The 24,197-nt window shown below is 37.4% G+C and overlaps 2 protein-coding genes and 1 pseudogene across 3 annotated transcripts; 2 read left to right on the forward strand and 1 right to left on the reverse strand.

Annotated features, from left to right (window-relative positions):
- The first annotated feature begins 3,120 nt into the window (after positions 1 to 3,120).
- Positions 3,121 to 7,935, forward strand: LOC103928845 (wax ester synthase/diacylglycerol acyltransferase 4-like). Its single transcript, XM_048583980.1, has 5 exons — positions 3,121 to 3,380; positions 4,133 to 4,687; positions 6,560 to 6,907; positions 7,282 to 7,419; positions 7,613 to 7,935. The coding sequence occupies exons 1-5, from the start codon at positions 3,198 to 3,200 to the stop codon at positions 7,778 to 7,780; spliced, it is 1,392 nt and encodes a 463-aa protein (XP_048439937.1). The 5' UTR covers positions 3,121 to 3,197; the 3' UTR covers positions 7,781 to 7,935.
- A 7,493-nt stretch (positions 7,936 to 15,428) lies between these two features.
- Positions 15,429 to 18,064, forward strand: LOC125477117 (annotated as a pseudogene).
- A 3,939-nt stretch (positions 18,065 to 22,003) lies between these two features.
- Positions 22,004 to 23,784, reverse strand: LOC103928838 (transcription factor bHLH162). Of its 2 annotated transcripts, XM_048583981.1 has the most exons (4): positions 23,469 to 23,781; positions 22,996 to 23,343; positions 22,714 to 22,888; positions 22,004 to 22,233 (listed from the first exon to the last, which is right to left on the reverse strand). In XM_048583981.1, exons 1-3 carry the CDS (start codon positions 23,598 to 23,600, stop codon positions 22,745 to 22,747), a joined length of 624 nt encoding a protein of 207 aa, XP_048439938.1. In that variant the 5' UTR covers positions 23,601 to 23,781; the 3' UTR covers positions 22,004 to 22,233; positions 22,714 to 22,744. The 2 variants fall into 2 exon arrangements, with proteins under 2 accessions (XP_048439938.1, XP_048439939.1); XM_048583982.1 differs by lacking the exon at positions 22,004 to 22,233 and having other exon boundaries at positions 22,240 to 22,888; positions 23,525 to 23,784.
- Positions 23,785 to 24,197: the final 413 nt, after the last annotated feature.

Raw genomic sequence — 24,197 nt, forward strand, 5'->3', positions numbered from 1 at the left:
CACGTGGCAGGACATCGGGAGAGACGGAGATCGTGCAATCATATCTCATAAATACGCATAATGATGGTTATCGAGACAGATAAGTCTAAAGGTAAAAGACGTTTTCACTTCTTCAAGGTCGAGATTCGATCGAGGATTAGTGGTCGATGACCTCAGAACCGAGGGGGTAAGTTTGGGCCCAAAATAATAGTATTGGGCCGAGTGTAGGTTTACATTCGGCCCAAAGCTGTTCAAATACACTATGGGCTGCCTGGTGGTCTCGGGCCATTCAGCAAGGATGGTCGAGTCCTATAACAAGAAAGAGTAGGTCAGACGAGCAAAGGGGTCAAAGAAGTCCTAGTGTGATTTGGATTCTCGACCAACAATGAATATGGCCTAAAAAATGGGGTGAGTTCAAAGTCATAATAGAGGTAGGATTGGTCGAAGTGGAGTTGGAACAGAATAAAAAGTCTCACTCCATATATGATTTTGACTCAATCTCAAAGAGGATTTACTGCTATAAATAGAGAAAGGAGGGTGCAATTCAAGCACCCTCTAATTCAACACACAATTGTGCTGCGTAAAACCTCTTAAACATCTTGAGAATTTTTTTATTTTCTTTTTCTCGCCAACACATCTTTAGTTTGGATAAACAACATTGTGAAGGCAACCGGCAAACACCTTCAGTTTGGATAAACATCACTGTTGCTGTAGAATCAGCTGACTGAGGAGCACCCTCAGTTTGGATAAACAGCATTGTGTCGAGGCCAACTGGTTACCTATCCAAGTCTCGGTCGAGAAGGGTTTTCGAATCCTTATTGGCAGATGTCATCTTATTAGCCTTTTTGGCGAAGTAATGTGTTACGAGTTACAACATTCGGCGCATTAAACGCCGAGTGATTTTATGATTAGATACTCACAAGTGAGTTTCAAAGTTCGGCATTCTGACGGCCGAACCACATTCATCATCAAGACATACATCACTTTTGAATACTTGTGTCCGTACAGTCTGGTGTCGATTCGACGTGCTTATACTCTTACGAATATAATCACTGTAACCGAATCCGGTACCAACGATCTGTGAACTTCGCAGAACTAGCAGCCTTATCTTCAGGCTCGAGAATCCAAAGGCCGAGATTTGTTCCTTCCTCGGCCGCAGTCGCAAGATAAAGAAGTCAGCAACGCGCTCAACGCAACATCAACAAATTTTACTCCTCGGCCGACGAGTTGGCACGCCCACATTCAACCGAAGGACGTAGTTAGCTTATTAGTTACTCGGCCTGCACGCCACGTAGGTTTTGTAATTTCTAGGGTCAACAGTTATACAAATCTCAGGGACCAAAATTATGTGTTATACCCTCAACTTAACAGAGTTTTTTTAACATCAAGACCAAAATAATGGATGGTGGACAATCTTAGAGACCACTTCTATTGATTTTAAATCTCAGGAACCAAAATTATGTGTTATGTAAATCTTAGATATCATTTTGACTAAAAAGCCAAAAAAAAAAAGACATAAATGAAACGTGTAATAGGAAGCATTTCTGCTTACAACCATAAAATATAGTGTAATTTGACATGTGTCATTTTACTTAACTTTGGTTCTAATTTTTTTTTTTAAAAATTGAAAAAGTAACATTTAATGTGACAATTAACTAGAGTTAGGTGAAATAACACATAACAAATGATTCGGTATGTGATGAGCATACACAATAATTAAAGTGGTGAAAAATATTATATGAGACATGTTATTAAGAAGATAATTGTATGTTCAACAGTAGTAACAATGACAACACAAAAGGCATCCGTTTGATGGCCACTTTATTCTATAAATACATAGCCGTTCATTAGAGCAGTTCCACCAGGGGTGGGATAGGCCAACACCTAGCCAAAAAAATGGCCTGGCACCTAGGGAAGCCTCTCCAGCCCAGTAGATTGGCTGGTACCCAACCCAAGCTGGTCTCCAGCCAACCCATAATTGACAAACCTTAGGACCGGGCCATCTGACGCCAGTGTGACATCAGCAACTTTTTTTTTTTTTTTCCCACGTCCAGGTCGGGTCAAGGGCGTTGCCTGACGACCATTCCTGTCTCATTCCGAAACATGATTTGCTTCTCCGAAATGGGGGTTTTGGGCTGGGGGTTCATGGTGATCGGCGGCAGCAGTGGAGTCGAGGTCGGTGAGGCATTCACTTAGGCAGGGGGTGTAGAATCCGGTGATAGGTTTGGTAGGGTGATGGTGGCAGGTGGATAAGCGATGAGTTTGGGGTTTCATTGCTCTTTTAGAGTTGGAGGAAGAGGGCGGAGGCGGTGGTAGTTGAGAGTGCGTGCATGGCAGAAGAATGAAGTGGTGTGTCAGTGAGGGAGAGAGGCGGTGAAGTTGAGAAAGGAATGGAAATGAAGTGTAGGGGTGGACAGCAGTGAGGATGAGGAAGAGGTGTGGAAGATGAGAAAGGAAGTGGTGTGGATTTGGCGTGGGATTTGGTGTGGAGATGCATCGGCGGTGGGAATGGAAGGGAAGTGCAGGGGCGGTGGGAATGAGAAAATAAAAATATTTTAATATTATTATTATTATTTTATTTTTTATAAAGTCAGAAATTAAAAATAAAATTATTATTTTATAATAAATAATAATAATATTTTAATAAAATGGACTAGGCTATTTTTCATTAGAGATGGAGATGCATTTGGTCTATCTGTTCATTGGGATCTATCACTGTTCACCGAATGGATAAATGTGTTGAGTGCTGGCGCATTTGTGTTAGAGGTGGAACTGCTCTTAGGGACGTTTGAAGTTTCCTTTGAACTACTCTTCACATGATTAATTCTAAGAACAATTAATAATTATTTAATTTGGAAATAGATTGAAAATAATGGAAAGAAACGGTGGAAAAAGGTTGAAGTGAAGCTTGAAGACCATGTTATAACTCCAATCTTCCCTTGGCGTTAACCTGTATTAGTTATACAGCTCCCCTTACGAACAAAATTTCAACGGTATTAATTAACATTGACAAGGAAATTAATTATATGGGACCTGTTATTAAGAAGATATTATTCTGTTCAACGCTATTAACACTGACAACACAACAGACATCCGTTTGCTACTCACTTTATTCTATAAATCCATAGCCGATCATACAAATTGATTAAAGTTTTATTACTCCAAGTTAATTAAATTGGGGGAGAAAAAGGGGAAGCAAAATTCGAACATAAACCAAGATGGAGATTTCGGAAGAGGGACTAGAGCCAGTGAGCCCTACTGGCCACTATTTCAACAACTCTGTTTTATCAATATCAGTTCTTGCTGTTTTGGAATATGAAATTCCAATTGATGACTCTCAATTTCTGTCATTGCTCGAGAACGTGTTCCTGCCGATCAACCCACGCTTCTCCTCTATCATGGTACGCTCTCTCTCTCTCTCTCTCTCTCTCTCTCTTTCATACTCTTTGTTTCCTTCCTTTTACTTATTAAACAACTTTTCAAACGCAAATTTTGTTTGAATAGTTTAGTTGAAGGTTGGAGATTTATGTTAATTCTCGCAATAAACTATCAAAGTGAGTCGAACTTAAGATTTATCACTTATAAGTAAAGGGTCCAGCTACAATTTTTTTTTTTTATTATTGGTTTCAATATTTTCCACATGTGAGCTTAGTTTGTTTATAGGGCAAACTACATTTCAAACTTTTCAGGTTTGGAGTGAATTTTAAACAAGGTCATGAAGGGATTTTTTTTTTTTTTAATACAATAATTCATACAAAACAATACAATTAGATCGTGGTATGCCTTTAGTCGGTTTGAATGTTTGATCTTGTTCAATATTAAGAGAGACGAGCCATTGATCCACTTCTAACCATACTGATTTTGTCTCAACTTAATCACCTATTGGTAGGTGTTGAGTTTTATTACAAAAGGTCTTGGTAATATTAGGAGTGTAACCATACACCTATATGTTGTATTTTATTTTCTCCCATTGAATGATATCCCTAAGCTTGATAAAGTTTTAGATCTAAGCATTGTACTAGATCATTATGGAATATTGCATCATTATAGGACGTGGGCTAAATGTTTTTGAGCACGTTTGAAGTTTCTTCTGGAGTACTCTTTACATGATGTCCTCTTTTTCATGAGCAGTAATTATTTAATTTGGAAACAGATTGAAAAAAAGGGAAAGAAACAATGGAAAAGGGTTGAAGTGAAGCTTGAAGACCATGTTAAAACCCCAATCTTCCCTTCCAACTTGTCGAATGAATCATATGACGAGTATTTTGATGACTATTTGTCAAACTTAGCAACAAAGAGATTTCCACAAGACAAACCACTGTGGGAATTTCATGTTATAAAGTACCCAAATAGCAATGCAGCTGGTAATGTTGTATTTAAGTTGCACCATGCGTTAGGTGATGGCTACTCACTCATGGGCGCTCTTCTCTCTTGTCTACAAAGGGCTGACAATCCTTCTCTTCCCTTAACTTTTCCTTCACGGCAGCCATCGAAACCGAAGAATGAAAATGTTATGACCAGAACTTTCTCATCCTTGTTGAACACCATGTCCGATATTTGGTGGGGCATTTCAAAGAGCATCACCGGGGAAGATGATCGATCACCAATAAAATCCTCGAACATTGGATTCGAGTTCGCGCCAATTACAGTATCAACTGTGACAATCTCTCTTGATCACATCAAATTAATTAAAAGCAGGCTTGGAGTGGTAAGTTTCAGGTTTTCTATGTAGCATTTTGGTTTGTGCATGTGGGTGTGTTTTTTCTTTCTAAAACACGGGAATAAGCTTTCATGTTGATCTTCCATCTCTTGTTGATAAAAAGAAGAAAAAAAACCTTGTTAATTTTAACGTAATAGTTATGATTGATAATTAATAGTTAAATTTTATTATGAAAATTAGACATTGGTCTTGCACCACTTATTTTTTTGTTTTTTTTTTTTTTTACTAATGATACTTTTCTTTTAAATGTTTAAAGGGTAAATTACACTTTCATACCTCAGGTTTGGAGTATATTTTAACTCCTTACAACATCTTCAAAACATTTCACTTTCATACCTTAAGTACTATTTTATTTCAAAATAATACATCCATTATATTTTCCATCCATTGATCCGTTAAGCACTGACGTGACCACCATGTGGCTGCCAAATGTGTGCCCCGTGGCAAAAAAAAATAATTTTTTAATTTTTTTTTAAACCCTAAATCTTCTAAATATATTAATTAAAAAAAAACCTGAAGATAAACTTCTTGTCATTCCCCCCCCCCCCAACAAAAATCCCCGTTGTCCCCTCAAAACCAAAAACTCAAAATAATCCCCCCCCACCCCACCAGCATCCTCCCGCCACCCCCGCCCCCCGGGGGCCCACATCTCCCCCACCTGCGACCCTCCCTCCCTCTGCGCCCATCCTCTTCCCTTCTCTACACACACCCCACTCCTTAAGTCCACATCCATTCCACGAACCCAGCGATGGCGAGACGGGATCTGGGTTTTTTTTTTTTTTTTTTTTTTTTAGGGTTACAGGTAGGGGGTCGAGGGAAGAAGATAAAGATGGGGGAGAAGAGAGGGGAAGAGGGGGGGGACGGGTTTTTCTTCTTCTTCTTCTTTCTGGGTTGCAGGGAAGAAGATGAAGATGGAGGAGATGGGTTTGGGGGTTGCGGGGAGAAGACAAGTTTCAATTTTCTTTTTTTTTTTTTTTTTGGGTTGAAAGTACGGGGGTCGGGGGAAGAAGATGAAGATGGGGGAGAAGAGAGGGGAAGAGGGGGGGAAAGACGGGTTTTTTTTTTCCTTCTTCTTCTTCTTTCTGGTTTATAGGGAAGAAGATGAAGATGGGGGAGATGGGTTTGGGGGTTGCGGGGAGAAGACAGGTTTCAGTTTTTTTTTTTTTTTTTTTTTTTTTTGAGAAAATTCAAGTTAAAAAAAATTACTATTTTTGCCACGTAGTAGATATTTGACAACCACGTGGCATATATGTGACAGCCTCATTAGTACTTAACGGATCAATAAATGGAAAATGTAACGAAAGTATTATTTTGAAATAAAAACCTACCCCGTGCATGGATTAGCCACTACAATTTAAAGTATATTTACTTAAGAAAGTCAAAACCTGCCTAATTCTTTTTTCTTTTTGCAAAGCCAATCTGGCTAGCTCGTCCTAAATTCCAAACTATGTAACATTAATCTGACCTATTGAAGCTAATGAAGAAGCCATGAAACCATGATCTTCAAAATTAACCTTTTCCTCGATCTGTATCAGATTATCAAATGCTCAAATTTGTTTAACTATCCTTTAAAATAACACATAATTTATCAAAAATTTCACCAAAGTGCTCTTGATATTGTTGAAGCCCAAGGTGAAAGAGTTAAAATGGGAACTTTCAATCCTTAGACTCCCCATACATTACACATTTATATAGATCTTTTAATCACTAGTAATAAAAATCTCTTACATCTCATGGTTTAAAAAATGGAGAATAACAAAAAATAGAATATAAAATACACACACAACATGCAAATCAACAAACACCATACTGTCAAATTGGTAATAAATTGTAACACAGTTAACTTATTTACTATCACAGACGATAAATGACGTCCTTACCGGGATGGTCTTTCTTGGCACTCGACTATATATGCAAGAGATGAACCAAAGCTCAAGGGAAGCCCATAGCACTGCATTGATTTTACTAAATACGAGGGTCATGGGGAATTATACTTCGGTTGAAGAAATGGTCAAACCCGACAGCAAGAGCCCATGGGGAAATCATATTACATTCTTGCAGATTCCCATTCCCAATTTGACTGAATTCTCAAACACACTTGACTTTGTCTGGAAGGCTCAAAAAACTATCAAGACGAAAAGAAATTCTTTAGCTATTTATTTCACTAGTGGGCTATTGCAGATGTTGAACAGGTTTGGAGGCCACGAGGTAAGTAAATTTAAGGACTGGTTTGGTAGACATGATTGAATTGAAATAGATAATTCTTACGTATTAAGGTATATTGAAGACGAAAATGAATGATTTTCATTTGGAAGGGATCATAAAAGGATTAGTTATGAAGAAAATTCATTCTTTCTAATCGTACTATTTTATGGAGGACTAGAATGAACAAGTTTTCTTCATGAGTAATTCATCTTTAATTCTCTAGGTGATCATAATTATATAATATCTCCTTTTAACATATCTTTAGTTTAGTATCTAATCCATCCAATTATGTACACCAAACGAGCCCTAAGAAAATGCATATGATATTACACATGTACAACATTTATTTAAAAATTAGAATGCTACTTGTGGTGCAGGCAGCATCAAGATTCATCCATAGAACATTAACGAACTCGAGCATGGCATTTACAAATTTGATCGGGCCCGTGGAACAAATGTCATTGGCTAACCAACCAATAAAAGGATTATACTTTATGATAGTTGGATCACCTCTGGTAAGCAGCAGGGTCTCAAAAGTTTTGGAAACAATATGCATCGTTTTGTTTTGAAAATTAGGTGCATATAAAATTAAAAGTTATATAAACATACTTTCACACACACAAACACATATATATACAAGGTGTGTTTTCTTAATGATAGCATAGACATGTTATATATATAAGTAACACAATTTACGTGTACCTGCAGGATCTTGACATATCAGTCCTAAGTTATATGGGAAAAGTGAGGCTTACCTTAACAATGAAAAAAGGCATCATAGATCCACAAAAACTGAAGTTGTGCATGGAAAACGCCCATGATATGATATTAAATGCCTCGGACAAATATCTTGTGCAAAATAGCACCGAAAAATAGTCACTCGTTTGAAATTCTACTATTACACAGAACAAATTATAGTGTTATTATGCACATTTCCGTCGAAATTTATAACTTCATTAAGAAGTTATTGAAAACTTACAAAATAATACTACGTTTGTAATAGTTGGTTAATAACTATGATTTTGTTATTACTTGGGTGTATTTGAACTTCTTATTTTCTGAGTATTCTTATTAACATGAGTTGATCCATCATTAACTTCAATTATTCTTTTAAGTTTTTAATTGTACAAATGATAAAAGATATTACGCTTTGATGTCGAGATACGTTTAAGATCCATAAGTCGCATTCGGTAGAACGGACTAGAACTCATAGGTAAATTAGATCTGATATACAATACAATAAAAATTAACAATAACCTCCAATAGGATAAAAAATAACCATAACCTCTAGTTCACAGGAAAAATAGGTATTCAAATGTCACTCATCATTACCGGAAGGTTACAAACTCCATTCTCTACGTGTCCTCCATCCTCCTTTTTTCGTTCCCTTCCATCCTTTTATTCATCTGGCTCCATCATCTCTTTGGCCATACCAAATTCCATTCGACTACTGCTAATGTTCACCGTGATTTGTCACGAATCTACGGGAGGGGGTGTAAAGCTTTGGCTCGGGTGTTCGCACCATTACCTTTGTGAACCCTTGTTGGTCCTCCCCGATGTTGCTCGTGGGATCTGTCATCCTGCGTGCTTCCTTGGTTCTTGGTTCAGTTCGTGGCGGCAGATGTTTTGGTGGGTCTTCAAGGTTGATGTCACCTTTTTCTTTCTTCATGTTGGGGTTCTTGTTGGCGAGATCTCTGGTGCTCGACGATCGGCGGCAGTAGCGGCGACAGGGTTGCTAGCGTTTTGTTTCTATGTGTTTGTTGTGGACTCAACCTTTGGGCTGGGTTTTGTTTCTGTTTGTTTGTTCTGGGCTCAACTTTTGAGTTGGGTTTTCTGCTTTGGGGGTCCATCTGTTAGTGTTTTGCTTTATTTGTAATTGGGCATTGTATCTGTATGCTTGTTTGGTAATGAAAATTTACCCTTGATAAATAAAAAAAAATAAAAAATCTGATAAGTAGTGAAGTCCGTAAGGGTGACAACAATACAATATATGATAGTAAGTTACTCTCAATTTTTTAAACCCACATCATCATTTCATAAAAATTATACATATAAAACTAGCTGCACTAATACACGACACGCACACGCGCACTCTCTCAAAAACCGATTGACCCCGCAGGTGTACAATCGTTTCGGTTGTATTCATATTAGAATTAATAAGACTCGAGCAATCCGTAGTTCGACACAAGACTTACAACACATGAGGTTCTCAACCTACGTCGTTAGTTCCGAATCTCCTTACTGACTAGAGACGTCAAGTGTACCATTATAAGATCGCGTCATCAATGTATAATGGAAAAGGCCTCACGCTACCCAACTCCTTGGTTTTTGTTCCACTCGATCAGCAGACGTAGAATTGTGCATAAATTGTGTAAAATGCCTCTATGATTTGAGTCATGATCAATTGGATTTACCCTCATCAAGTTCTAGTCCATTGACCCGTCAATTGATACACAAGTTCATGTCAAGATAAGATGAGTTCTATGGAGGTGTGAATTCAATCATAGTGGCAATCAAGATTTAGGGTTGGGCTAATTGAGAGTTTTTGTTATGGTATTGGCTTTTTGTTTTGCTTAAATTTAGCAATTTAGGCTATTTTTATGTGATTGTTCTCCACATTAGTTTTTACCTTTGGGTATTTTTATTTTTATTGTTAATATCTTGATGTCTTGTCGACATCCTTGACGTACAATTAAAGTTTATCAAAATAAACTACTAATTAAATTAGGGATGTTAACTTACCATAAGTAGGAATAGGAATATGAATATGATAGAATAGTGATATGAATGATTGAGTACGGGATAAAAAACACCCCCTGATAATTGATAAGTCCATATTATACCATATATTTTACCCTATTCTTAGTTATAGTTTATTGGTTATTTTGGTAGAATTTTGATACTTTGTTATATGTTTTCAATGTAAGATATTAAACTTCCTTTGGAGCAAAAAATGATCAAACGGATAAATTTTGGAGTGATTCTAATTGAAGGATATTTGTGATCCTTTCAAGATGATTGTATCAAAGTTTTAGGTTTTTCTACCAAGACATTTGACCGTGGCGATGAAATAAAGAATCTGCGTGCAGCTTTCCTAGATTGACGTTTACGGACGTTTTGGGCATTTTGGAGGTCAAGATGACATATTTTATGGAGATTCCTTCTGAGGATTTGTAGGGAACGTCTTCAGCTTTCAAAATAGACCTTTTGGGACCAAATTGGAGTTGCTTTGGTCAGTCAAATGTTTGATTATCTGAGAAGTCCGAATTTCAGTTTAAATATGAAAACTTTATTTTCTGTTTTATTATTTTATTATGCTTCCTAGTTTTATTCTAAGACTTTCTAGGGTTTTATTTTGTAGTAGTATAAATAAGACTTTTTAGCCGTTAGGGTTAGACGGGAAGGAGAGAAAGGAATATGTGATTTTATTAATTTGCTTATGAATGGATGCATGCTTGCTTTGAATTATTAATCACTGCGATTAGACTATCTAATTGTCTTAATGATCCACAATCATTAGAGTTTTTAGACAAGTAATTTGATGCAATTTCTGTTGGAACATCACCCTGAAATTGAGGAGGCTTCTTGTGATTAGTAATTGTAAGTTCACTTAAGGCGAACATCATGCTCTTAAGGGTTGCATGGTTTTTCAAAGGGTTTTCACAAAACTTAATGAGTCTTACATATTTATATTTGATCTGAACATCACAGACGGGTTGCATGTTAGATATATGTTTTCGCTTGAACATCACAAGGAAAATATGCTATAGGAGAACCTAACCTTCAAAACATGTATGTAGAAATTCATAAGTAATTGGTAAAATTGCGTAGGATTGTTAATGGTGACGGTGGAACCCTAGGCTTTCACAACTTTAATTTTCAAAAACGTTTTCTTTTGTTTTCTTTACTTTGCTAATTTCTTTAATTGTTTTTATTTAAAATTCGTTTTTATTATTTAAAATTTCAAAATCAATTTTTTTCAAACCTTGTTTCAAATAATTAATTAAGAATTAGTTTAAGCACAAATTATTCATTCAATCCTTATGTAAAATGACCTTGCTTAAGCTGCTATACCACGACAACCTTGTACTCTTGCAAGTATTTTTAAATGTTTTTATCTCAACTTTTACAAGTGGTAAAAATCTTATCAATAATCTCATACCTTGAATTTTCAATTACCAGAAGGTGTGGGATGGAAAAGAATAGGAATAGGAATGCTACCCATTCCTTACAAATCATTCTAAACATTTTGTTACAAAAGAATAGCACCTATGTCACCGATCACCCAAATTTACTAGTACATAACTCATAATCTTGAAAAGTTATTCACATAGTTGCGTAATTAGTAAATGAACGAAAGATAGGTTAGTTTCTAACTCTTTATGTGATAAGCCTAACAAAACTATTATAGAGATGCTGAAAAAAAGCTAACGATCACAACACGCGCGCGCACACACACACATATTTTTAAGGTAACCAAAAATATGTGTGTGCGTGTTGTGATTGTTACAAATAGCATTTGTGGTTACCTTCAAAAATCAAACCTAGGACGTTATGTTAACTCAAAGCTTAAAAAAAAAAAAAAAAAAACTTTAGTTTTAATGAAAAATGACAAATGAATGTGTAGTGAATAGTACTAGAAAAAAGTAAAAAAATGATCTTTAGTACTAAGAGTGTTTCGTTAAAACTCTCTAAAAAAAATACTCTAGAACTAGTAGGACCATATTGCTGACTTGGGTCATGGCTTGTCTCTTTGTCATCATGGTTTTGTTTCTCAGACATGGATCCTCTTCGGATCCAGTTGTCCTAATCCACCTTGTCAAATCATCCGAGCCATTAAAATTTAATTCAACGGCTAAAGTTATTATAACTTTTAAAGTGAACTCCTGTTTGTAGCTATTAGATCAAATTTCAATAATTTGAATGATTTGACTAGATGAATTAGGACAACTGAATCCAAAGAGGATGCATGTCCTTGTTTCTCCTCCTACCAATGCTATTATTATTTTTAGTTTCAAATATATTATGGGCCGGGCCCATTCTAGGGCTCTTCCTGCCTAGCTTTTTCTTGTTTTGTTTACCTTCCTCTTACCAAAAAAAAACTAAAAAGATAATTTTCTTAACCAAGCAAAACCCCTAGATCTAAAAAATTCATAGCCAGGCGGACTTTTGCTCTAGCTTGGGATGGTGGTAGCCTCTCTCCTCCTCCTTTTTTTGGAATTGGATCCCCTCTTGAGCAAATGGTGGGGATCCTCATGACCCACTAACACGGATCGTTGAATTTTGATCCAACGGCTACAAATAGGAAGTCGCTCTAAAAATTATAATAATTGTAACCGTTGGATCAAAATCCAACGACCCGTGTTAGTGGGTCATGAGAATCCCCACCATTTGCTCAGGAGGGGATCCAATTCCCCCTTCCCTCATCTTCCTCCTCTTTCCTGTTCTTATGAATTGATGCAAATTTGTTTTTCATTTTAGTATTTTTGTCAATAAGTACCTCTTTAGTGAGGTTATTTTGAGTCACTTTTAGTGATTATTTTAGTTTTAAGTTGGTATGCTATCAGGTCTTTTTGGGTTTAGGAGGCTATTTTTGTTAGTTTCGCTAGTGGTGTTGAGCATAAAATTCATATTGGTATGGACGTTGGTTCGTTGTCAATTCCTTTTCAGAGTCGACTCGTTGTCAAAGAATGTTTTCTTGCTCGTTATATTGCAATTTTTGCTTTTTAGATTACAATTTGTTAATTGTTTGAACTTTGATCAAGAATGGAGTTCCTTTAGCTTTATAATGTCATCTCATTATTTTGACATGGGTGTGGCAGATTTAAAAAATTAAATTTGTTCATTTGCTTAATATTTATATTTTATTGTATGATGAAACGAAGTTCTATCTTTTGAAATTTCCCATCTGGTCAATTTGGGTTCGCTACTAATTCCACACTCAAACAAATACCAAGAAAAAATATTCATATTCTATAAGGAATGCAAAATGTGCATGCGCATATTAAAAAGGTGTATCAATATTTAAAGGTGATTGCTGAAATAGTTGATTCCATTGACAAGGACAAGGTGTGGGTGGGGTTGTATTAGAAAAAGAAAAAGAAAAAGAAAAAGGCAGGCATGAATTGGTTGGGGTTGTACTTGACGTAGGGTCCTAATCGGGTAAATAGTTATAATAAAGAAGTTGAAAGATAGTTTTTGCGATTAAAAAAAAAAAACAAATTTTAAACATTTATTGTAAAATCTGTTAGAATTCATACAAAATTTAAAAATGTTGTTTTTCTTTATTGTTAGCACTTAGCATGCAAGTGCGAGTCGAAAATTACATTTCGCCCCTTTCCCTTGTTCATCGATCGCTCTTTTCTCAATCCCTCTTTGCAGCTATTTTCCATTGCTAGTACAAAGCCATAAAGGAAAATCCTAAATTAACAAAGCTTAGAGTTATTTCTGTATAAATCTCAACTGTAAGCCATGGGTCTCGCCAATTAATCTTTGCTGCCTAGAAGTCTTTTATCCAATTTTTCTATATTTTACGTCATTTCTTTTGTTCTATCCGTAAGAAAAATAAATCTTGCTGCCTAGACTTCAGACAAGGTTTTAAATTTGGACTCTTTTTATTATATAGACTATCTTCCGACTAATCAATCACCACGAGAACTATATATCTATTAGGCATTGGTATAAATAACAAAACAATAAAAAAAAAAAAGAAAAGTTAAGCTAGTCCAAGAAATGTCTACACGTGACAGTTGTAAAAAATTGACCAATGTCAAGATTTAAGTAGTTGGTTACGCTGCTAATGTTGTAAATATTATATACACAATAATTGGTTGTTGTTAAGTACTATGCCGGATGACAGTTTACTTGTAAAAGATAACAATGTCGAGATTTAAGTGGTTAAATATACTGCTACGTGGTGTATAGTATACGTTACACACAACTCCTTGTGGAAATGGTTCAGCTGAGATCCAGCAGAAAGAGCATTTCTCTGTAAACTATCAATACATATTCAATGACCTTTTAGTTTAAAAAAGACATGCACTACTCGCACTGGCAGGCGACAAAGTTCAAATATAAGATATCTTTTTTTTTTTTTTTTTTTTTTTTTTTTTTTTGAGAGAAAACTATAAGATATCATACAAAACATTTGATGCGTTTATTTAATTCGAGTTAGGTGTCGCAGCTTTTGTTTTATTAGGTAAATTCCTTTTTATTTTATATTTTGTTGTTGAATATTTGGGTAAACCCTATTCCTGACATTGGAAGTTGGAACTCCATGCGCATAAAGAAAAGATAAAATACAACGAGGGCCGATCTAGAGTCTCCCGTTGCTGAGTGGACAGTGCAAATTGACAGATCACGACTAGAGTTATTTTATTTCTATTAATTTGTAATTAAAATTAGAAGAATTGAATTAAGAAGTAAATTGACACATGGTGTTGATGGATCACGACTAAAGTTATGTTATGTCTATTAATCTATAATTAGAAATCGAGGAATTAAATTAAGAAGAAGAATGACTCATAGTAAAATTCAAGTTGAGATTATTTACTAAATTATTTGGATCAAAGTAAATATGATAAATGATACAATGAGTTGTTTTGTTGACCTGAGATCTAAACCAAATGAATTCAAACTATAAAGCCAACACGGCAAGTGTGACTGACGATTTTATTAGAAAAGTATCAGTGCAATTATAAATAAATAACACTTAATATAAGTTATAGTTTTGGGATTTTCGATCTGACATCTGAAAATTAGAAAGGGTGTGTAAGAAGTAAAAAGGGGTGTGTAGATATCACACCCCATAGTTTTTTTTGTTGACAAATGAGAGGATAATTTACATTAAATTTATTTAAATTATGGAGACGAGATTCGAACATGAAACCTCGAGTGCATACATGAGCGAATACTTTTAACCAACTGAACTATGAACCACTTGCAATATAAATTATATTTAATTTCACCACTTATTTTTAAGATTTCTTGTACATATCATTCCTAACCAAAAAAAGAAAACCTAAGTTATCAGATAAGAAAACTCCAAATGAAGATAAGGAATAAATGTATCCACTAAATATAATTATCCACTAAAGACAAGATGAGTTGAACTGCTCCATCAATTAGGAGCCTTTTAATCACATCCCATCGCCACCTTGCTCCTATTCTGCGTTGGAGGAGGAGACCAAAAAAAGTAAAAAACAAAAGGGGAAGAAAGAAATGGGATGGAACATAGGCGAGAGCATCTGCCATCTGCATCTTTACTTCTTTTCCTTTTTCAATTTCAGATGTAGACAAAAGAATGGTTGGGGGGATGGAATCAATCAGCACCCTCCATCCTGGACGGTAACCTAACACAGTGAGGATATACGAATCTTGTCTTTGAAAAACGGTTGACCACAAAACTAGTCCATATTGTAACACAACACATGTAATGTCCGAGAGAAGAAATATCTATCCCTCTCCTGAACTCTTTTAACAAAAAGGTGGCTAGAACATTTGAGAGAGAGAGAGGGGTAAAGCTTCAGTCCTACTCTTGGAGAGAGATGGATATGATGAATAGCAGCAGGAACAAACTCAGTTACATGTCATCAGTTGTGGTTCTTGTGTTATGCTTGAACTTGAAAGCCGCCCATGTGTCGACGGCGTCTGGCAACACCATCTCCCAAGGCCAATCTATTTCCGGCAACCAAACAATCAGCTCATCACCACGCGGCATATTCGAGCTTGGTTTCTTCACTCCAGGTAACTCCCACAACCACTACATAGGCATCTGGTACAAAAAACTACAAAAAACCGTTGTTTGGGTGGCCAATAGAAACCACCCTGTTTCCGATCCATTTTCTTCCTCCCTTCAACTCTTCCCAAACGGAACCTTAATACTGCTCGACCAATCCAAATCTTCCATTTGGTCAACAACTCGTGATCCCTCAGTTGCTTCTAATTCTACCAGTGAAGTAGCAGCAGTGCTTCTTGACAATGGCAACTTTGTCATAACAGATGCCTTGAATTCGTCTGCTGTCATATGGCAGAGTTTCGATCACCCGACCGACACTTGGCTGCCGGGCGGGAAGCTTGGATACAACAAGCTGACCAATGAGAAACTAACCCTCACTCCCTGGAGAAGCTCACAAAACCCAGCACCTGGGATTTTCTCTCTAGAGATCGAACGAAACGGAACAAGTTTTCTATTGATGTATAATGGGACTAAAATGTATTGGACCAGCGGCCCTTGGACAGGCAAGATTTTTAAGTATGTTCCGGAAATTCAGTTGAATTATTTGGTCACGAATGTCAGCTACAAGTCCGATGAATTTGGGAGTTATGTTTCTTATGATGCTGTTTTCCCCGACATCTTTATCCGGTACATGCTTGATATCTCCGGGCAGTTCAGGGCCTACAAGTGGGGGAAGGACTATAATCAGTGGACTTCATTTTGGTTGCGACCCTCCGAACATTGCGAGGTATATGGATTCTGCGGTGCTTCTAGTATTTGCAACCAGCAACAAGTGCCTCTCTGTGTATGCTTGGAAGGCTTTGAACCGCGAGCTCCAAAAGCCTGGGACTTGGAGGATCACACGGAAGGGTGCGTGAGGAAAACCCTTTAGAATGCAGTGCAGGCAGTGGAGAAAATGACACATTTGTGGTGATACCCGATTTGCGCTTCCCAGAGAATCCCGAGACTTTAGCAGGTAAGAACATCGATGAGTGTAGATCGGTGTGCTTGAGTGATTGCTCGTGTACAGCATTTGCTTATGAGAGTGGGTGTTTGGTTTGGAAAGGGGATTTGTTCAATGTAAAACAACTTACATCTCATGAGACAGTAGGCAAAGAGTTGCATCTTCGGGTTGCAGCATCGGAGGAAACAAGGGCAAAGAGAGAGAATAAAACCTTTTGGATTGTCATTGGAGTACTTGGAGGTTTGTGTGGTGTTTTACTGGTTATTGTGGTAATTGCCAAGAATGAATGGTCCGGTTCTGGGGAATGGTCTGAGGCAGATGAAGGCTCTTTGACAATGTTCAAGTACCGGGTTCTAAGAAACGCAACCAAGAACTTTACTGAAAAACTTGGGGAAGGAGGCTTTGGTTCTGTTTTCAGAGGGACACTGAAGAGTTATACCGCCATCGCAGTGAAGAGGCTTAACTGTCCAAAGCAAGCAGATAAGCAATTTCTTACAGAAGTGAGGACTCTTGGAAAGGTCCAGCACATTAATCTTGTTCGTCTCCGCGGATTTTGTGCAGAAACTTCAAAAAGATTCTTGGTTTATGATTACATGCCAAATGGCTCTCTAGAATCTCTTTTGTTCCAGAAGAGTCCGATCGTCTTGAATTGGAAAACTAGATATCACATTGCAGTTGGGACTGCAAGAGGACTTGCATATCTTCATCATAGTTGCAGAGAATGCATCATACACTGTGACATCAAACCTGAAAACATTCTGTTGGATGCAGAATATGCCCCCAGAATAGCTGATTTTGGTCTAGCAAAGCTCGTGAGCAGAGACTTCAGCCGGATAATTACAACCATGCAAGGGACAAGAGGGTATATTGCTCCGGAATGGATATCAGGAGAAGCTATCACAGCAAAAGCCGATGTCTTTAGCTATGGAATGTTGTGTTTTGAGATCATATCAGGAAGGAGAAACAGAGATCTTTTGGATGATGGGTTGCAAAACTACTTCCCCACTCGCGTTGCAAATGTATTAACAAAAGGAGAAGATGTCGATACCTTGTTGGATTCCAGGTTAGAAGGTAATGCAAACAAAGAAGAAGTGATGAGAGCATGCAAAGTAGCTTGTTGGTGCATTCAAGATGACGAGAACGATAGGCCGACAATGGGGCAGGTTGTTCAACTTTTGGAAGGAGTCATAGATCTCGGCATACCCCTATCCCACAGTTCCTCGACCGGTTTTCAAAGAGTCTAGTCGAGTCCATACATTACCATAACATTTCTTCCGGTACTGCTTCGGATTCAAGGCGTGGCTACTCGAGTAGTATTACTATATCTGGAGCTTAAACTTAAAAGCAACTAATTTCCATTTTCTTTATTTTTGTTGACTTGCAGGAGATTGTGAGTCCCCTGATCCTCCCCTGTAGTTTTGCTTTACAATGTAAAAATTATTGAAATAGTTATCCAAATTTCAGTCTTTTGTGTCGTGCACTTCTCTTTCTTTTCACAAATTAAATTAGAATATTGCTTGAATAAAGGAATAAACAATTAATATCTTATTTGGCCCAAACCTTCTGCATGGTGCATATTCCTTTCCTGCAGACATTTGGAATTCCAGCAAATAGTATTTTCACAGAAAGAAAATAGTGTGTTATGTAAAAAGGATAGTCGATAGAAAAACGTGGACTGGAAAGGACAGTGTACCAAACATGTTTTGGAAATTCTAGTATTTTGACAAATCCCTATATGTAACGTCAACAACCACGGAATCCTCCGCAATAGTGTGCTATGTAAAAAGGATAGTCGATAATAAAACATGGACTGGAAAGGACAGTGTACCAAACATGTTTTGGAAATTCTAGTATTTTGACAAATCCCTACATGTAACGTCAACAACCACGGAATCCTCCGCAATGATGACCACACGTTTAAAATGTCATGGACTGCAACTCAACTTTCAAGGTTCAATGTCCAATTTTCTTACATTTCAGCCGTCTAGTTAAAATTACAAGGCTGAAATGTTAAAATTAAGGTACGGTACAAGCGGTGATGTGTTATAGTACATGAAATGGCTTGAACAACATGAATGATCTCAATCGAATATTATATTGAGGTATTGGTGCTAAATATAGACGTCATATCAATAATATCTATTAAATATCGATAACATATCAATCTTAATTAAATATGGATGTGTCTAATAACTGCATTAGTGAACATCGTTCCTTCCGCAAATGTCGTTGACACCTCTGACATGTCCTTCATTTCCTCCTTGGTTTATTTGTTTTCCGTTTCGGGTTGGGGTTTACATATGGATTTTGGCAACCCGGTTGTAGGATTACATGACTTGTAATTAGGTATGTTGCCTTTAGATCAAACAAGCCAGCAAAAGCTCATTCCTCCCGTTGAATAATACTTGCACTCTCCCTTTCCTCTCCCAAAAAGCTCTCCCTCTTCCAACAAACCCTAGCCGTCACCCCTTCGCCGCCGCCTCTGGCTATGGCTGCTGCTGGTGGCAGCCTCTCCCCTCCCTTTCCTAACTATTCCTCCATTCCTCCCCTCTCTTCCCCTTCTCAGCCATCCTCCTCCCCTCGCCATTCTCGTTTCTTCCCACCACCTCACTCCGACCCCTCATTCCCAACCTTTCACTTCCTCCTCTCCCTTCCCTTGCTTCTCTCCCACCATTTTAGGTGCAGATATACATGGATTTATGCCCTATACCCCGACCCGGACCTTGCCCGTTCAAGATTTTCTTCGATTGGTGCTCGTTTCATAGTGTGAGGTTTAGATCTGTGCAGCAGGTGGGCTGGATCCCCCCTTGTCAACTCGGTTTCCATGGTGGTGTCTCCTTCTTCCACGGCTTCGGAGTGCTCTGCTCTGGAGGTTCGACTTGGTCTGGGAGCTTGGCTCGTTCGTCACATTAGGGCTTGGCTCGGCTTAAGTGTCTTGGTGTGGGTCAGCTCGTTACGGCTCGTTTTGTTGCAGCTCGGCTCTTCTTGTTGTGGCTTGGTCTGTCTCGTTGCGGCTTGGCTCAGCTCGGCTTGAGCGTGGACGCTGACATCCCACTGTCCGGATTTTGTAGGTGATCTAGGCTTGAGCGCCCAACTCGGTCCCCCTACTTTTGAGTTGTTCATTGGATCTTTCTCATTGTAGTTTAGTTCTTGTCGCCCTTTTGCACCGCGGTGACGCTAGTGTTGTGGCTAATTTGGTCTTCGCCTTTGTACGTTGTTATTGTGATTCTCATCTGCTAACAATGACTTTGTTGTGGCCTTGCACTTTTGTGATGACTTTTCGTGGCCTCGCTATTCGGCAATGACTGTGTCTACTGGTGTTTCTCTGTTGCTACTATTGTTTATTATGACATATCTGTACTGTGACATATCTGTACTGGTAGTTTTGTGCGCTTGGTGACTGTGTGACTGAGCTTGTGGGTGTCTACTAGGGATTTAAATTAATTATCTGCTTTGTGCAAATTCATTTCAAATCAATTTATTGGTCATTGAAATTATATACCCAATGACACTCTATAATTGCTTCGTGTGGACTAATGAAAGGCTATGCTATTGATTATGGTTGAAAAAAATATATAAAAAAAAATAAAAAAGATAAAAACCTTCATCGACCTAAGTCGTTAATATCGAGTCCAATTAGCTAGCTCATGGATACACTTGTTAACCGCAATAATAAGTTGGTCGCGAACATGGTCAAATCGCGATCTAATTGTTAGGAAATTTTTGTTTATACTCAAAATTTACAGTTGAACATTCAATAAATCAATGGTAAAGGTACTAAGTAACATTAATAACAAACTGTTGATTTATTTGACACATTTGAAAAATTAAACGATCTGTTTTGTAAAAATTATCTTCAAATGAAGATTAAGACTTTTTTTTTATTTTTTTAACAAAAACAAAGATTAAGACATTGAACAGTTTCGATTATAAATTTATTACAGTAAAGACACATTATTTTCAAGTAGAGGAATGAGCTCATCCAACAGAGAATGCAAGTATTATTCAACGGGAAAATTATTCTTTCTACTTTGTTCATTATCTTCTAGTGATAATTAATCATTTGTTAGCTAGTACGTGACTATTGACAAATATTAGATAACAGGCTTTTAGTAATAAGACTAGAACTAATTGTTTTATCCACTGCGATAAACAGTCCCTTTAAACACATAGGAAATCTCCACCACCAACACCATGCCATCTGAGGCTGTAATTGTCACGCATGATCCTCTGCTTGTGTCTACACAAATAATCATCCATTGGAAGAATTTTCCTGCTCAAAAGCAGTTGCCTCAACTCAGTAACCGTGGTTACATCCTTCACTTCCAACGGCATCGTTGCCGCATTGAGTAAACTCGACAATGTTTGCACCACCCCCACACTCAATCTTCTCGCCGCCGGCCTCATCTCTTAGACAACTCATAGTGTTGTGGAAGATAACAATTCCGAATATGCATGTATCCCAGACTCTTTTGAAATGATACATCCTACAAAATTCTTCTACCTTCCATATTTTATCTTGTAAATACACGTCTTCGTGAATAACATCTTGAATTCAACGAATTAGACATGCGAGAACTTGAGTATATATAGCGTGGAACAAAAAATAATCAAGAAAATTATAGAGGCAACACATGGACTTTTGGGGTTAAAAGGATAAAATTACCCTTAAGGCATGCAATGAACAATAACGGCTCAATCGAGATCAAAAGAGATCAAATGGTATTCTTTTAAACCCTCTCATCACTCCTCATCAAATCTTCACCCACAAGTTAACTCCCAATTATTCTTTTCAAATTGGGATTAATTACCAAAATTTAATTGATTACATAATATCTTGCAATTAGAGCCAAATTACCACCATAAGTGGCCGGTCCTTATTCCCCCAAATAGGGCCGGCCACACCCCTATATATAGCCACTCATTTCTCCAAAAATCTAAGTCCAATTCTCTTCTAAAATTCTCTAAACACTTTCTCTCTTAAATTCTAACTTTGGCATTAGAGATTCTTCGGCCAAACCCCCCCCCCCAACAAATTCATCGTGGGCCCGGTGTCAATTGTTTTGCATGTGCATTTTCGTCCAAAAAAAAAAAAGCCGGAAATTTGCATCCACATATGACAAGTTGTATCATCAAATTAAAGGAACAAAACCTATTCATAAGACAACCATAATGTCTCATATCAAAGAATTATTTTTCAATAGTATTGCAATCATCTAGTTTTTTAGTTGACGTGAAGATAGCACTCCATGCACGAGCTCATCCAACAACTATCTAGCTACCAACGTATTCACTTCACTATTAGCCCAAAAATAAAAAAGTATTCACTTCACCACATTTCACATATTCTATATGGCCGTGTAGTAGTGGAGTCAGGATTCTAAATTGGGGAGAGCTTTCAAATATATGTGTGTGTGTGTGTATAAAATTGAACTCATAACATGTTAACATATGCAATTTGAGTAATCTTCACAAAATTAAACGACGGATCTCTTACATTTAATAGTGAGAAGAATAAAATGTACAAACCCAGACAACTAATTAAGAGAGAATGTGGAAGAAGGCTAAACAAAATACAAAGAAGTAGAAAAAGAAGGATAAGGTAAGAGGTCTGCAAACAAAGAAGACGGTGGATTGCTTTAGAAAATTATAGCTGAGAGAATGGAACCGGCAGTGGGTTTGCTTTTTCTATTCAAAATTGCACGTCTCTTTTGGAAACTCCCCTACCAAACTCATCGTTTTATCAAACAGCCAAACAGATTTAAATTTAAAACAGCTAACGAAGTGGTTTGGCCCATGTTCTTCCATGGGGTTCATACCTCAGCAGAAAAAGCTTTCGGGCCGCTGGTTGGTTTTATACACCTTTCGCAGAAGTCAGGAGGGCTACCCTTCTCACTCAGTGGCTCCGCCCTGCGGCCTTGCTATTAGTTAGCAAGAGAGTAATTTTGGGTCTTTACTCTGAACTGTCGAAAATAATCACCATTAATTTGATTATTGACAACACACACACATCTCTGTAATTTTCAAACTAATTAATAGCCAATCAAGGCTGGTCCATCATGTGATTTAGCCTAAATTTCACTCCCTAATATCGTTAATTGCATAAAAGAAAATCCCCCATTTTTTCATATATTTCTTTCTCGCGGAGTACTTCTCAGAACTAATCCCATGTCGTCACAGGCTGAAATTCGAAGTCGCAAAAGTAGTCTTGCTGTGATTCTTGGTCGCTGGTGCATCCATTGATAAATCTGTTGAGTTTTTCAGTTATTATTGCAGCCCCAAACTTGGACATAGATTTGCCCATCTACATGAAAGAAGGACAATTCATAGACCAAATTAATATCCATTGCTGATTAATGTCAAATATTTTCTTGATAAACAAACAGAGAAAAATTTGGTTGTTCTACGTACTTCTGCCTGGACTCCGTGAAACACTGAGTCTCCCAAAGTTGAAAAGTTAGCATGCACAACGTTGGCATGTTCTGCGTCAAGCAGGTGAATGATTTCGTAGAACATGAACTGATGATTTTCTAAGCCACTTATCAGTACTACCTCTAGCGTTGAGTCTATCTCATGGATTTTGATTAGGGGTGCTTTTGCGCTCCTTGTGCTCTCAACATTTACGCATGCTGTAGCATATGATCTTTTTCTAGTGCGCATTAAGCTCTCCTTCTTCTCCTTTAACTTCTGCAGCTTCGACTCTTGGCTTTTTATGTACTTTATGGCTTCATCTATTTGTTCTGTCTGACTTAGTGGCTCCTGCATTCACAACAAACACCCACATTCAGTATTAGCTATGAATTTCAATGTCTCAGATCCTCAGTCCGACAAAGATATCTAGTGTAACAAGAGAGCATTTCTGGCATTGATAGAGAGAGAGAGACCTTAAAAGTTTGTTTAGGGAGGAGGGAGTAGAGATTGGAGTAAAGAAGTTTCATACGATTTCTCCTGTTCTTCTCAACAACCCTCCTTTCAACTTTGGTTGAAGAAGATTCATTTGCTTGATTACGATCCATTCTCTGGCAAGTTGGCCACAAATAAGTAAAAATACCATATATAAATAGACACACACACACACAGAAACATATAATATGAGTCTGTCTGGGGAGAAAAGTTCAGAAGGAAGATGAAGTCTTTACTCTCCAGTTATAAGCAAGGAAATCAAAGAGTAGAGTCAATGCGTACCTCAGCTACTCTACTCGTCATCCAAGTTACATCAGCCATATTTATGAGTCAGAAAGAACGCCGCTAAGATGGAATTTTGCATCCAATTTAAGCACGTGCATGCGTTTAATTGTTTCTGCGGCCTACTCAGCATTCACACTACCAGAAAATATCTATACGTGGCAGTGTGATTTCTGTCACGCGGTTTATGGATATTCTCCACGTTTTTAATTCTTTTATAGTTTTTTTTTTTTGGTTGAAGAAAGTACGAATTCTTTTATAGTTAAACTTGTCCTATTTCATAAGTTTCCACGTGATTTTTTGTTTCTCTCATCGAGGATTGTATTGATATTTTTGTCTTGTTTCATGCAAATTTCTTCCTCTTTGATTTTGGACAAACTTGCACTTACAAAACAAATAACACCTCAGGTTAAGGCCAAGAGCCTCAC

The sequence above is a fragment of a genome, unplaced genomic scaffold (assembly GCF_019419815.1).
Source record: "Pyrus x bretschneideri cultivar Hongxiangsu unplaced genomic scaffold, Pyrus_bretschneideri_v1 Contig20, whole genome shotgun sequence".
Lineage (NCBI taxonomy): Eukaryota > Viridiplantae > Streptophyta > Magnoliopsida > Rosales > Rosaceae > Pyrus > Pyrus x bretschneideri.